General features: G+C 35.7%; 1 protein-coding gene across 1 annotated transcript; it reads left to right on the forward strand.

Annotated features, from left to right (window-relative positions):
* The first annotated feature begins 3,977 nt into the window (after positions 1–3,977).
* Positions 3,978–13,289, forward strand: LOC126976331 (hairy/enhancer-of-split related with YRPW motif protein). The gene is made up of 4 exons (XM_050824624.1): positions 3,978–4,340; positions 5,607–5,821; positions 11,671–11,924; positions 12,843–13,289. The coding sequence occupies exons 1-4, from the start codon at positions 4,135–4,137 to the stop codon at positions 13,101–13,103; spliced, it is 936 nt and encodes a 311-aa protein (XP_050680581.1). The 5' UTR covers positions 3,978–4,134; the 3' UTR covers positions 13,104–13,289.
* The last annotated feature ends 340 nt before the right edge of the window (positions 13,290–13,629 follow it).

Here is a 13,629-nt window from a genome sequence, read left to right on the forward strand (position 1 = left end):
CGAACCCTGAGAAATTTAACATTAAAGCCTTGCCGCCATAGATATCTGATATTTTCTCCTGACTTTTGACAAATATAAAAAATATAAGCATTCTTTGAAGAAGATTTGTGTATATTTTAAGAAGACTAATTGGATTATTTAAATTTCGCATATTTGAAAAAATAAAGAAGTGGCAGTTAGAAACTCTCTGATTTAAAGTAAACACACTGCGGACTTTCTCAATTAATATGAGTGTTCAATTAAATGTTGTTTAATTATTATTTAAAAATTACTTAGATACGACTGGACATTGATTTCGAGAGCTATGGTGAACTCGAGAAGGAGTGCATCTACGTACTTGTGTACACTTTTACAAATGATCAAATTTATTGTACTTGAAAATGAGATTATGAGGCGTGCACTTGTGAATTGTTCAGACTTCTTTAAATTTTTACTCATAATATGTTTTGGAAGATTAACTTAAACTGAAATTACCTTTTCAACACACTTGCTCGTAAAGCGAGCCTTATTACATCGTCTTCGGGGCCATAAACCGGACTATAACACAAACGTGCATAATAATGTTTCACACTTGTGCATGATAGAATTATCCCTGCAAAGTTTAAATTTTCCCGGTTAAATTGAAAATTTAAACTTAATTAAACCGGGAAAATTTAAACTTAATTACTTAACTGAATTTAATATAGTATAGTATAATTTAACATAGTTTTTATTTGTAACAATAAAGAGGTATTACAACGATGAAAATCCATTTACATTTTTGGAATAAATAAATGTGTCTCTAATTAAGACGAAAAACATTTAATATTTTTTCAAAATTATTTATAATTCACAATTATTATTTGTTATACAATAATACGTGCATTTTATCACTAAAATTAATTTTTTCTAGTATGCTCGATGGCTATATGTAATCACCTTACATTTGGCACTAATATGTATTTATAACTACTATTCCTGAATTGAATTTATAAATTATTTTTTTAATATTAAAGTATAATTTAGTAAACAAATAAATAACGCAATTAAAACTATTTTTAATTAAGATTAATAAAAAATTGTATTTACTGAATGCAGATCATTGAATATTTTTCTTCAAACTGTAACTATTTATCATTCGCTGTATTCTTCGAAAATGCAAATCTTTTTTGCAAATCCATGAAAAAACCTAGTTATCGAACTAAGTTTTCTCATGCACGTGGGGAAGCGTCAATTCCAGTCGTCCCTATAGTTGACCCGTGCCATCGACTTGGGTCAATAAACCGAGCCTCGTGCAAAAATGACATTCTAAGCACTTGTATCAAAATGTACTTTATTAATATATATTATTGTCCGCTCAACGGCGTTGGAATGTATACTACTTTTCTGTGTAATAAGTGACGTTTTATTTTCCCAGTTGTTACACGAAAAGAAAAGCACTTTCTGAGGTGTGACATAAATAATTATTTCACCTATAGTTGACCTTTTGCTATTAGAGCGTGTTTTTGTTTTTTTTTTTTTATATATACTAAAAGAGGTATTAGTATGCTATTGCCGGTTTATCGTACGTGCTACTTTGGATTAAGTAAAAAAGTCTTGGCTTTAAATTCAGAGAGAAACTTTTTTCCCATGACACCTAGAATATTTTGGTGCATTAGTCTGTTTGAATTTCAATTGCTTTTTTTTATCCTTTTGATCCGTTTGATGCAAGAATTAAGCATGTTGGTGAATCGACGAATGGTCAAGATCGCCGGTATACGTTGGATGAGGGCAGCGCAGGGCCGATCGTCTTTGAGATCTTTGGGGGAGGCTTTTCTCCAGCATTGGACGTCTTCCGACTGTTGATGATGATGCAAAAATGATACATTGAAATTTTGAATTGAAGTTCCGGCGTGTATACTAATACTAATATACTAATACTTTGGAGAGTAAATGTTTAGAGAGGATGCGGTTGATTAATCACATCTGTAGAAGAAACTTTGCTATGAAGAATAAGCCCGTAGAACCAGCCACTACAGTAATCTGCCAAGTATTTAGCGCTATGTCTGACATGCATACCCACAGTATTGACGTAACAAATCGTAAATTATAAAATGTTAAAACTTTATGCCCCCTGATGTAACTGACACAGAGAAGCATACGTTCAACTTTGGCCACCATGACAATGGTATTATGTCATGGTGGTATATCTTTGCAGTACTAACCTCGTGGACTACAGGGCCCAGCAAATTTATATTTGATAAATTAATATATTTTTTTTTTGTTTTAATTTTAAAACGACATCCATATCTTATATTTTTATTTTAAGACACAATTTCTTCTTATCTCGTGTATCATCGTATATTTCGTGTATTATCGTATATTCTGGTCATGATATATTTTATCATAACCAGAATCAACAGACAAGGGCAAAGTTCTGAGTATGTTATATAATCAGCGGTATTTGATAAGTGCCCAGGCTGTTTCAATACTAACGTTTTGAAGTGGGTGAAAATTACTTTCACAGTTTCCCTTACATACATACCTAGATGCCAATGTAAAGCCAATCGTAAGACTGGCTATAAAAATAATTTACTGAATATTTTTGGAGTTATACTTCCTCAGGCGCGTTATGAAAATATGATCAGAGTGCAATTTTAAAATTAACAGGTTGAAGTTAGTTATTAAAATATGTCTTTTAAACATTACATTGACTGTTTGTTTTATTTATTTAGAGTATTGGTAACAAGACCAAACCAAACCAAAATACAATAAAAGAATATATAAATCATATTTAAATAGGTATATAATATGCAAAATTACATTGACATAAAAGCAAAACATAATGACGTTTATACCTTTTTGATGTTATTGAAGATTAAGTTCTTTTACTATTACGTTGCACGCGCACAATGACATCTAAAAATAAAAAAATCAGAAATTTTCTGACGTTTGCGACATTAATTACCTACTTTTTTTTGGTTTCTTCGTTCATTATTAGGACAGGGTAAGCAAAGCCAATACAGCCGTATTCGTTAATATTCAATAATTTATTTCACGATTTTTAGAATATTGTTCTTTCTATAAACGTAGAATAGCACGACGAATAAATAATTTTAAGGATTTGAATTGTTACGCCAAAGAAGTATAAATTATACTATACGTATACAAACACCTTTTTATTTATATTTAATCTACTCGCATTGGCTTTTGTCAGAAAAACACCTCGAAAAAGAATAGGCCATAGCCGCATTTATTAGAGATACTTTTTACTGACTTACTGACTAAAAAATTTATTTCAAGACACAATATTATTATTAAAGGTCTGGAAACTGGAAAAATATTAAAATATTAATTTACAAGTTCTAGCAACACTAAGGCAGCAAAACATATTGCAGTTGTTACAAGGAGGTAGTAGGTACTATGTACAGTATCGAACTGGGTGACTGGGTAACTAAGCCACATAATCTGTGAGTACATAGACAGAGTCGCACGCTTCTCAATTCATAAATCTCTCCCCTTTTGATTCCCGTCAATTGTTACCCGAATGGAGTTGCGTTTCCTAATTGATGACTATTTCCCACCGTGTGCCGGCCACGCGGCGATATAAAACAGCCAACGCCGCACTCGTCGGGCAATAATCACATCTATTACTGGATGATACGGCCGCTTTCTGCAAATGTGATGCACACGTGGAGGATATCCAATAGTAATGGCCTTTGAACATTTGTTGTTGCGTATATAAAATCTCTATGCAATTGTGATAAAGATTAAAATTTATTGGCATTCGTACAAAGACAAAGTTGTAATTTTGAAAAAAATATTAATGCATTGTGCTTTTCGTTTGCACTTGTTTATGATAGGGTAAGGTCTAGTTTTGTGTAGCTCATGTAAGTAAGTGTTTGGTAAAATAAGGGCCGGGTCGCATGAGGCGTCGCACGTCGAGCCGCGGGCGGCGGCCGGGCGAGCGGGCGACACACTCCCGCGCCGCCGGTCCACGCGCGCGCACGTGTCGCACGTTCGAGACTGGTGCTTACCGTGACTACTTCCAACTTACAAGGATACTCAATCTTATCGAGATCTTGAGAATTGTGATTAAGGACTATTATTGACAGTGAACTTGACAAATAGAATTCGTTTTTGTTGTGTTTTTGTGATCCCTTGGATTGATCAAGTATGGACTACCACCGGCACATGGAGACAGCTCACCAGCAGCCGGAGCCCCAGGCCTCCTCCCAGTGGAACTACGGCTGGGGCCCGCCCGCGCCCGCTCCTCCGCCTCCTCAGGCGCCGCCGCAACCTCCCTCCCACCACAGGAACAAGCGCGCGCACTCCGAGAGCGAAGACGATGCCTTCTCCGAAGAGAGCAGCAAGGACGCCACGTGAGTTCCTCCTCTTACATCTCATCTCCCCGTCTGTGTCGCAGACTTCTAAGGCCTCAGCGGCAGGCAAGAGGCAGTTAATTCAATCCCACTTTTATAAGCTGTTTGTACTTCGGTACGATATAATATACAAAATATAGTCTTTCAATTTCAAACTATCTTTAGGTATTTGAAAAGCCATCATTAATATTGTGTTTAATAATATGAAAACGCTACGCGATGCTTTTTTATGACTAAATGAGTCCTTTTATTAGTTATACTATGATAGCTCACTAATAATACACGTCACTAACATATATTTTATAAAAATAACTTTATATTAATTAAACTTTTGACCAATTCTCCTCTAATAATTTTACCTTGTTTTGTTATATATATATATTATGCAACTCGAGCTTAAGACAATCAAAGTCTACAGATAATCTCATCCATGTATATTGCTACGATCATGTTTGCTACGAACACTGTAGGGCCTCCATAATAAATGAAATGCCCGGTTTCTATAACAACGTATCATTCATCAAATTATTTAAACAAAATATTATTTAGTAAATAATAAACTGATTCAGTAACAAGTCTGATCTTATGTATTGTAACATAAACAAAAACAGAATTATTAGTGAATAAGTATATTATTTACTAAATTCATATATCAAATTGTTACCCTACATTTAGGATATAGATGTTTATATAAATAGCTGTTGTGTTTTTTTTTAATAATTAAATAAATTAAAAAGGTAAAAAAAAATCATTTAGATATGTGGTTTGTTAACCTTGCTAACTTATTTTAAGTTTAATTATCTAATACGTTAGATTGAATCCTACTGTTATTAGCTGTTTGTAATTCGTTAATTTGAAAAGTTATATAAAAAAATAAGAAGTAATAAAAACCAGCAACACCATACTTACAGCACAAAATACAAATATGATTAAATATCGTCAAATATAAAACCTGAGCGTTCAACGATAAAAGTGAGTCTAAAATTTACTAAAATGTTCAGTGCACTCATTCATAAGTTCTTCCTTCTTGCCTTCTAACAATATTCCTGGCATATCATTTTGTTAGACAGTGACAACCTTACAGACCCTTAAGACTTTCATAATGCCTCCTTCCCCTCGTTAGGAGTTATTTATTATCAAACAGCATGCAAAATGTAAAGCTAGAAATCAAACATGCATCGTGAACAACGCATTATTGCCATAATGAGTTGTGTTCACACTCATAGATAAGTCAGATCAGCTAAGAGTATCCCGTCCTTGGTCCAGGTCCCCCGGGGGCGCCGGTGACTCCTGCCAGCTCATGAGCCGCAAGCGCCGGCGCGGCGTCATTGAGAAGAAGCGCCGCGACCGCATCAACACCTCGCTGACAGAGCTGAAGCGACTGGTGCCCGCTGCCTGCGAGAAGCAGGGCTCCGCCAAGCTGGAGAAGGCCGAGATCCTGCAGCTCACCGTTGACCACCTCAAGATGCTGCATGCCAAAGGTACCCTTGAGAGCTCATCATCTGATACTCTACTGATATTCACGACCGTACACAAGCATTCATCAAATACTACTATGATTAGTTAGCAATAAAACTAATCAGGTACACCTACCTACTGTTATGTATTAGGTACATGTAGAATTAATGGCATCCTTAGTTAATGTTAAGTTTCACCTCAGAGGCAATTTAAATATTAATAAATTAAATAAATTATTTTATGATGCACTCGCTTTCAGCCTATACAGTTGTATCACAATCATTAGTTGATTGTATTATGTCCAGAGCTCAAATGTAATAAGCTGACTATTTCTTAACTAATTTACTAGTTTTTATTTATTTATTTATTGGACAAACACTAGTTATTACATTCTTAAACGCTTAAATATATTAATGTTGACAAATGAGTTAAATGTTCAACAAATAAGGGTGTCACAGAATGCACAGTCTTTACTTTGGTGATCCTGAACATATAACTTATATATAATTTATATTAACACATACATGATTCCTCAATAAAATTTATCATGTATTTAATAAAAATAAGATGAATTAATGATAATTAAGTAATTGATTAAAACTCAAAGTGTAAAAACTTTAGATCACTTTTATGTATTCCGCACGTTTCCAACGAACCTCTTTCGCCACAAAGTTTCAACAGTATATTTTTAATTTCGAAATAATGAGCAAACAGAATTGGAGAAAAAGTGTCGTAACCCCGCAATCACTTGTTCAGAACACGTGGCCAGATTGTGATCCTCAAGACCGTTATATCCGACATTGAAATGTAAGAGAGCTTCCAAACAACGTAGGCCTTAACATCCGCTTCCTTGCAATTAACAAAGAAACCGTTAAACCTCGCAATAAAAAACTGAATCGAGAATAAGTGCTCTATAAGAAACTTAAGTGCTATTTACTGTTAACCTATTTCCTGCAGGTTCAAATTGACATAAAATTAAACATTCTTTACATCATTAAGTTTTGACTTTTCGAAAGTTTTTGGTGGATAGGTACCCGGACCTATCACACCTAGGTTCTAGTTACTAACTTACTTGGTGATTTAAAACAAATACAAATAAATAAATAGAATAATATATATCGATATATACCCGTTATAATAATTATTATTACTTGGTGTTCATCACACATTCATTGAAAAGCCGAGAATTTGATATATAGACGTTTCACAAAAGTATTATGCGATTGTTGTGAAATAAACAATATTCTACATCGGAGTTTCATCAATACATTAGGTGAGGCAATATCAAAAAATTAGTGCACCGCTGGTCCCCTATTTCACACAATAATTAGCATTAAATAGCAATAAAGTGGTCGTATCAGCCCTCATCTGGTATCAGTGGAGCTGGTCCCCGGCCGGCAGGACAGTTCCCACGCACCACCCCGGGTGACAGGTGGCCTACTATTAACAGGATATGCCGGCTCTCCGCGGCGCCGAGCACATATTTGGGTCATTATTGCGAATGAGTCGATCATCAACACGGAAGTAACTTTGTAATGAATCTTGCATTTATATCACTTATGAGTCCTTTGCTTTCTCTTTATATATTTATTATAAGTCATATAATGTTATTGCTCATCATAAAACCGTATTTGCATGCGGTGCATGCATTTATTTACAAGAGGTAGTCACATATTAAAATCTCATAAACATTTCTGTTGTTGTTAACGTGTTGGCATGATAATATTGTATAAAGTTGAGATTACAACATAATGATACAAAGATGTATTAAATTTTTGACTCCTCAGGCTTAAATTAAATGAGAAACTTTTTAGTTATAGATATATTGTTAAATAATAAAAGTCAAACAGTGTTATTAAAAATATTTCAACTTCAACTAATAAAACAACTCAATAATCGCACTAATCGTTCCGTAACAATAACCGTTGACCTTATCGTAGGAGATGGCTGGTCACCGGTCACTGGTCACCGGTTGTCGGTTGCCGGTTCCTGCACTCTGAATATTTAAAAGACCTGCGTATTGTGGTTTACCACGGGAGACATGGTCGATGGATCACTTGTTCTATCGTTATTTGATTATTAACCGATTGTTAGAACGCCACCCTTGATGTCATTCATAAATCATTTTTTTCCTTTTGGTCGATAGGTTCAGGCAAGATAACCTACATTCCGTAATTTTGTGTACGATCTTTGTTGATTTTTATGTTATTTTCGGCAGAGTATTACGGTTGGAATAAATTAATCTATGTAATCATATTAAAAATATTATTTCTGCGTTAGTTTCGATTATCAAATTGACAAATGTTTATATTCTTGTTTTACTCGCTTCAATACAGGGTTGGCTTAGGAAAAACACATTGGACTGGCGAAAAATTGAGTAGTAATTCAGATGCATGGTAACGTGTTTTCTCAAAATACAAATTTCCTATTAAATATTGATGTTTTGCAAAATTAAATTTAGTACAAAAGCGAGTGTTCACCATAATAAAACTTTATGGGTGAATGCTGCGTGTGGGAAATAGGTTTTAGATTTGTCTGAAGTAAATATACAATAAATTGTCGCTTTTATTCCTAACATAACGTTGCTGCTGGCTAGGCACAAATTTGCGAGCCATTCAATATTGAAACTTGACCGAAGCTCAGGTTTTTTTCATGAAAATAAGGGACGAGATGAGCAGGACGTTCAGCTGCTGGTAAATAATACGCCCTGCCCATTACAATGCAGTGCCGCTCAAAATTCTTAAAAACCCAAAATATCTGAGCGGCGCTATAGTTGCGCTCGTCACCTTGAGACATAAGTCTCATTTGCCCAGTAATTTCACTAGCTACGGCGCCCTTCAGACCGAAACACAGTAATGTTTACAAATTATTGTGTTTACAGGTTGTCGATCACTGAGTATAGAGGAGTTTAATACGCCACGTATTTGACATTTGATTCTCCATAAGCTTATCCTCACATAGTTGACTATTATTTCTACAATAGGTTACAAGTAGAGCCTATATTATAATAACACATTGCATTCCTTATAGACAATATAAATTAAATTAAATCTCGCATTTTTATCACGCTTTTATACGTTGCATCAAGGTACTCCTAATTGGTTTTTAAACCAATTGATGAGGAACCATTGTCCAGATGTCTGTTACTCTCATGTCTGTGTCCACTGGGAGTGTGTCAGCCTCCACGTCAGGTAGTGGGTCCCGCACACACACACCTGCCGCCGGTCACAAAAACACCAGGAAGTGATACCGATCTCCGCGGCTATTGAGTTTCATTTTAACAATCTCAGTTTTAATACATTTTTAATACAGAGACACTTAATTAGATTTAGGCGGTAATCAATTATCCTGAAAGAACACAAATATGATTTTATCATCAATTGTTATTTGTTTTCTTAAAATATATTGATAAAGTAATCTTCGTTAAGTAATCAATATCAATTAAATCCCGGATTAATCTATTAAACCTGATAGCATTTAGTACAAACAGGGGTGGCTGCGGCCGCGTGGGAACCGAACCCCGAACCTCGTCCCACTGCCGCCAGCCAGCACTCTCCCCGACTCGGAGGGACTGTGGCCTCTCTATTGTGTGTTCCGTTCCCGGGTTCAATGTATAATCTCATTCTCTTATTCAGTATTTGATTTCTATTGTCATGTTTATTACGAATGTTTTTTTTATCATATATTTGAATTAATACTTCTACTGGCGCGTTAGGGAAAAATGATCATAGAGAATATTTAAGATGCGCGCATACACCGTCACGCAAATTCGACACTCTGACGTTAGCTGGTCAACATCATTTGTATCATACCTCAGTTATCAAGTCTCTTGTAACTCATATGTCTACTGAACCACAACCAATGGACGAGAATTAAATAAATTAAAATATATAATTTCAATTAATAAATAACTTTTAAAACAAAACAAATAATTTCTCACTAATTGTATTAAAAATATTTAATTTAATTAAGGATCTTTCTTTTGTTACGTTGAAAAATATTCCTGCGTTCGTACATCATATGTATAATAACTAATTAATCTCGTAATAGAATACGTAAAGACAATTCAAAAATAATCAAATTGCTATCGATTCATTAATGATCTACGTAGTAGAAGGCAATAAAATCAATATTTTTTGCGTATCGGAAGTCCATTGAATGACGACACACATCTCGTATTGTTTGGCCCATATATCGTAATCTCCCGGGAGCCGGGCGCACCACGCTCTCAGGAGCGGGGCCCGGAAGTTCAATACTATCAGGAAGGGGTTGTGACTCGTGCACACCTGTGGGACTGCGAGGAAGGACGTGGATGTAGAGTTCTATACCGCTGTCTTCATTGAAGCTTTTTAATATTACACTCCGTTTTATATTGATGATTGATTGATGATTTTGATGAATATAATGCAACGGAAACCAAACTTTATCGACAATATTATTATAACTTGTTTATTTTAGTTGAAACAAGATTACTAATAAAACATATTTAGATTTTCATTTTTATTTTTTTATTTCAATTTTATCAGAAATACGAAAAGAAATATTTAAATATTTAAAAATCTAAAAATATATAGTTATATTAAACTCTAATTAATATATTGAAATATTATCAATATTACCATTAGTCTTACTTTGGTAAGGCTTATTTTTTCCAGATGGAATTCTTGATTCATCAAGGGCTGAATTTAATATCTCACCCGAGTCTTATAATGTATACATTGATGAAATTATAAGAAATTATTTATTGATACGGTCTATACAAAGTTAAAACCTAATATTAAGTTTTATTTAAGGCTATAGCCTCTATAGAGAGAGATAAGTTTTAACAGACTGAGCTTCGTTTAAAGCTTCCCAAATCCCATAATATTGCCAGCGGAGTGTCACATAATAGGTTCTCTGCCCTATCTTTACGAACCCTTCGTTCAAGACCACATCAAGTTTTAGCGGATCCTTATTAGTTTCCCCTAAGAATAACTCCGGAAACAATGTCCCGTTACACTATTTTCTCTCCTTTTCTCATCGCGTAGTAACATTTTTCGTCTCTTTTCACTTGTTGCTCAAAGGGTTCTTTTATAGGGTGAAACGTGAATGGTTTTCTTTGTATCGTGAGTCGTTTTGTGCCACTTACCTATTTATACGCAAATTGTCGCATCTGCATCGTAGAACCAGATATTCAACAATTTGTTTAAATAATGGTGAACAATTTCTACAAATTTTAATTGCTTCAAATATAAAATGGATCGGCTCAAAATGCTTCGTTATGTGAAAAAAGTATTTATTTAATTAAGACTTTTTAAATACAGAATTATTGTAATCTGTTCATGATTTATCGTATTAATTGTTGATTTTAAAAGTAATACATACCAGTGGGAGGTTCCTTTTCACAGGAGGCTAGATTATGGGAAGGTACTAGGGTAGCTAGTGAAATTACTGGGCTAATGAGAAAACATCCTATGTCTCAAGGTGACGAGCGCTATTGTAGTGCCCCTCTGAATTTTTGAGTTTTTCAAGAATCCTAAGCGGCACTGAATTGTAATGGACAGAGCGTATCAATTACTATCAGCTGATCGTCCTGCTCGTCTCGTCCCTTATTTTCATAAAAAAATATACGTAGTCTCTGCGAAATATCGAATATTTAAATGATTATACCTGACTTTTCGACTTTAATATTATAAAATATTTGTATATCGGCTGATCATTATTACTATACTTCGGACCTTGGAAAACTTTCTATAAAAATATTGAGATGTTCAGGATAGATAGATGAGACAACAATCAAAAAATTTTAATTCCACTCCCCGCTCGAGCTCTCCTTTTAAGACTCCACCGATACCAGAAGCTGTGTGTTCATGTTGAGTGTCTGTTTCCACAGGTCTGGACACGTTAGCTTACGACCCTCAGAGGTACGCCATGGACTACCACAGCATAGGGTTCCGCGAGTGCGCAGCCGAAGTAGCGCGCTACTTGGTGAGCTGCGAGGGGCTGGACATCCAGGATCCGCTGCGGCTTCGCCTCATGAGCCACCTGCAGTGCTTCGCGGCGCAGCGGGAGCTGGCAGCCAAGTCCAACTGGGGCTACCCACAGTACCCACCCGCACCGCACCACACCTACACCGAAGTAAGACAGGTACACGCCAGACACCCGCTCTACAGCATACAGCAATGAACATTCGTCAAGATATTTGAATACGAATTCAAGATCTAAAAGCTGATGCGTCCAATATAAGAACATTAATATTTATACAGTTAATTCTTTATTACTTTTTATGAAATAATTTATATTATTTAAACACGACTCGTATATTGGATTCAGCACCTTACAAACTAATTTGTTATTTATAGTACAGCCTTTGTAAAATACTAATCTATTTGATTGAAAGGCCATTGAAGTGGCCGTTGAGTTACTTGTATGTTTTACTCACGAGCTCTACTTTTGCCGTAACCATATGTTATGGTAGATTTAGTAATTTGACATTGACAATGGAGACCACATTTTTTTTGTTATTTAGAATGGTATTTAATTGCTCTGATGTCATTTATATTTTACATAATATTTGGATCATTCTGGCTATAATATTCAAAATGTCTATTATATTTTTATGAAAGAGAAAATAAGTGACGAAATGTGTTAATAGTCCAACTGGTGTTAAGTGGTGTCTTAGTCTATGAACACTACACATAACAACCGCAGGCACAATCTCAAGGTAATAAGATGCTAATTAAATCGGACTGTACCCGTCACTTTAAACCTTAAACATGGGATCACTCATTATTTCAACCGAAAGACGTCCACTGCTGGACAAAGGCCTTCCCCAAAGATCGCCACGACCATCGGTCCAGCGCTGCCCTCATCTAACGTACTCCGGCGATCTTGACCTCATCGTCGGTCCATCTTGTAGAGGGCCTACCAACACTACGCCTTTCGGTACGTGGTGGCCACTTCCCAACGGCCGTCTGTCCTTCGAACTCTGTGCCCTGCCCACTGCTACTTCAAGATGTCAGTAGTGACAGTTAAACAGTATCTAACACCGGCCGTCTGTTGCAGGACCCCACGACGTCGAGTGCGGCCCCCGCCCCCGCATCCTCGGCGGTGACGGCCCCGCTGTCTGCAGGCCCCAGCTACCCGCATTACGCGGGGCCCCCCGCACCGCCGGGGCCCCCAGTGCCGGGCCCCCCCGCGCTGGGCCCCCACCCTGCCACGGCGCCCCACTACCCCGCCCCGTATCCTCATCATCCGCCACACCACCAGTACTCACAGAACACCTCCAAGCCCTACAGGCCCTGGGGGGCGGAACTAGCCTACTAACTATAATTATTATGCATTCGTTGCATAAGACTTCTAACATATCAAAAATAATGAGTCAGATATTTTATTAAAGAGTATTTCATAGTTTAATTGGTAAATTATTAATTAATAAAATTTCTAACTCCACCATTATATTATTATGCAAGAACTGAGGGGCTGTTGTTGTATATTACAAGAGTTTATTATACCTAGATACCAAAATGTGAAGACTGTTAAAAGTAGAAGATAAGTTGTGACTTGTGTGATACTTATATCTAAGAATATTAATTTAGTTTATTTAGAATAATTGATTTTGGGACCAAAAAGAAAAGCTTTAATTTTTATCCTGAAATAGACTTATAAAATGTGTGATAATGTGTATATTTTCAACACTCTACAAGAGATGGCGCTCTTTTTATAATATATTATAGAATGACATGAAATAAGGAGTACGGCGTAATACGACTAGAATGTTTCAAGATATTACCTACTGACTGTATTTAAATAGTCACTTACGAGATATGAAAATCATAAAATAATATAAAAA

This window comes from Leptidea sinapis, chromosome 40, assembly GCF_905404315.1.
Source record: "Leptidea sinapis chromosome 40, ilLepSina1.1, whole genome shotgun sequence".
Lineage (NCBI taxonomy): Eukaryota > Metazoa > Arthropoda > Insecta > Lepidoptera > Pieridae > Leptidea > Leptidea sinapis.

Bases quoted from the DNA above. Each gene is read 5' to 3' on its own strand.
- LOC126976331 (XM_050824624.1), top strand. From the start codon at position 4,135: ATGGACTACCACCGGCACATGGAGACAGCTCACCAGCAGCCGGAGCCC. The intron at 4,341-5,606 runs GTGAGTTCCTCC...TCCTTGGTCCAG, and splicing joins GAGAGCAGCAAGGACGCCAC to GTCCCCCGGGGGCGCCGGTG. The intron at 11,925-12,842 runs GTACACGCCAGA...CGTCTGTTGCAG, and splicing joins CCTACACCGAAGTAAGACAG to GACCCCACGACGTCGAGTGC.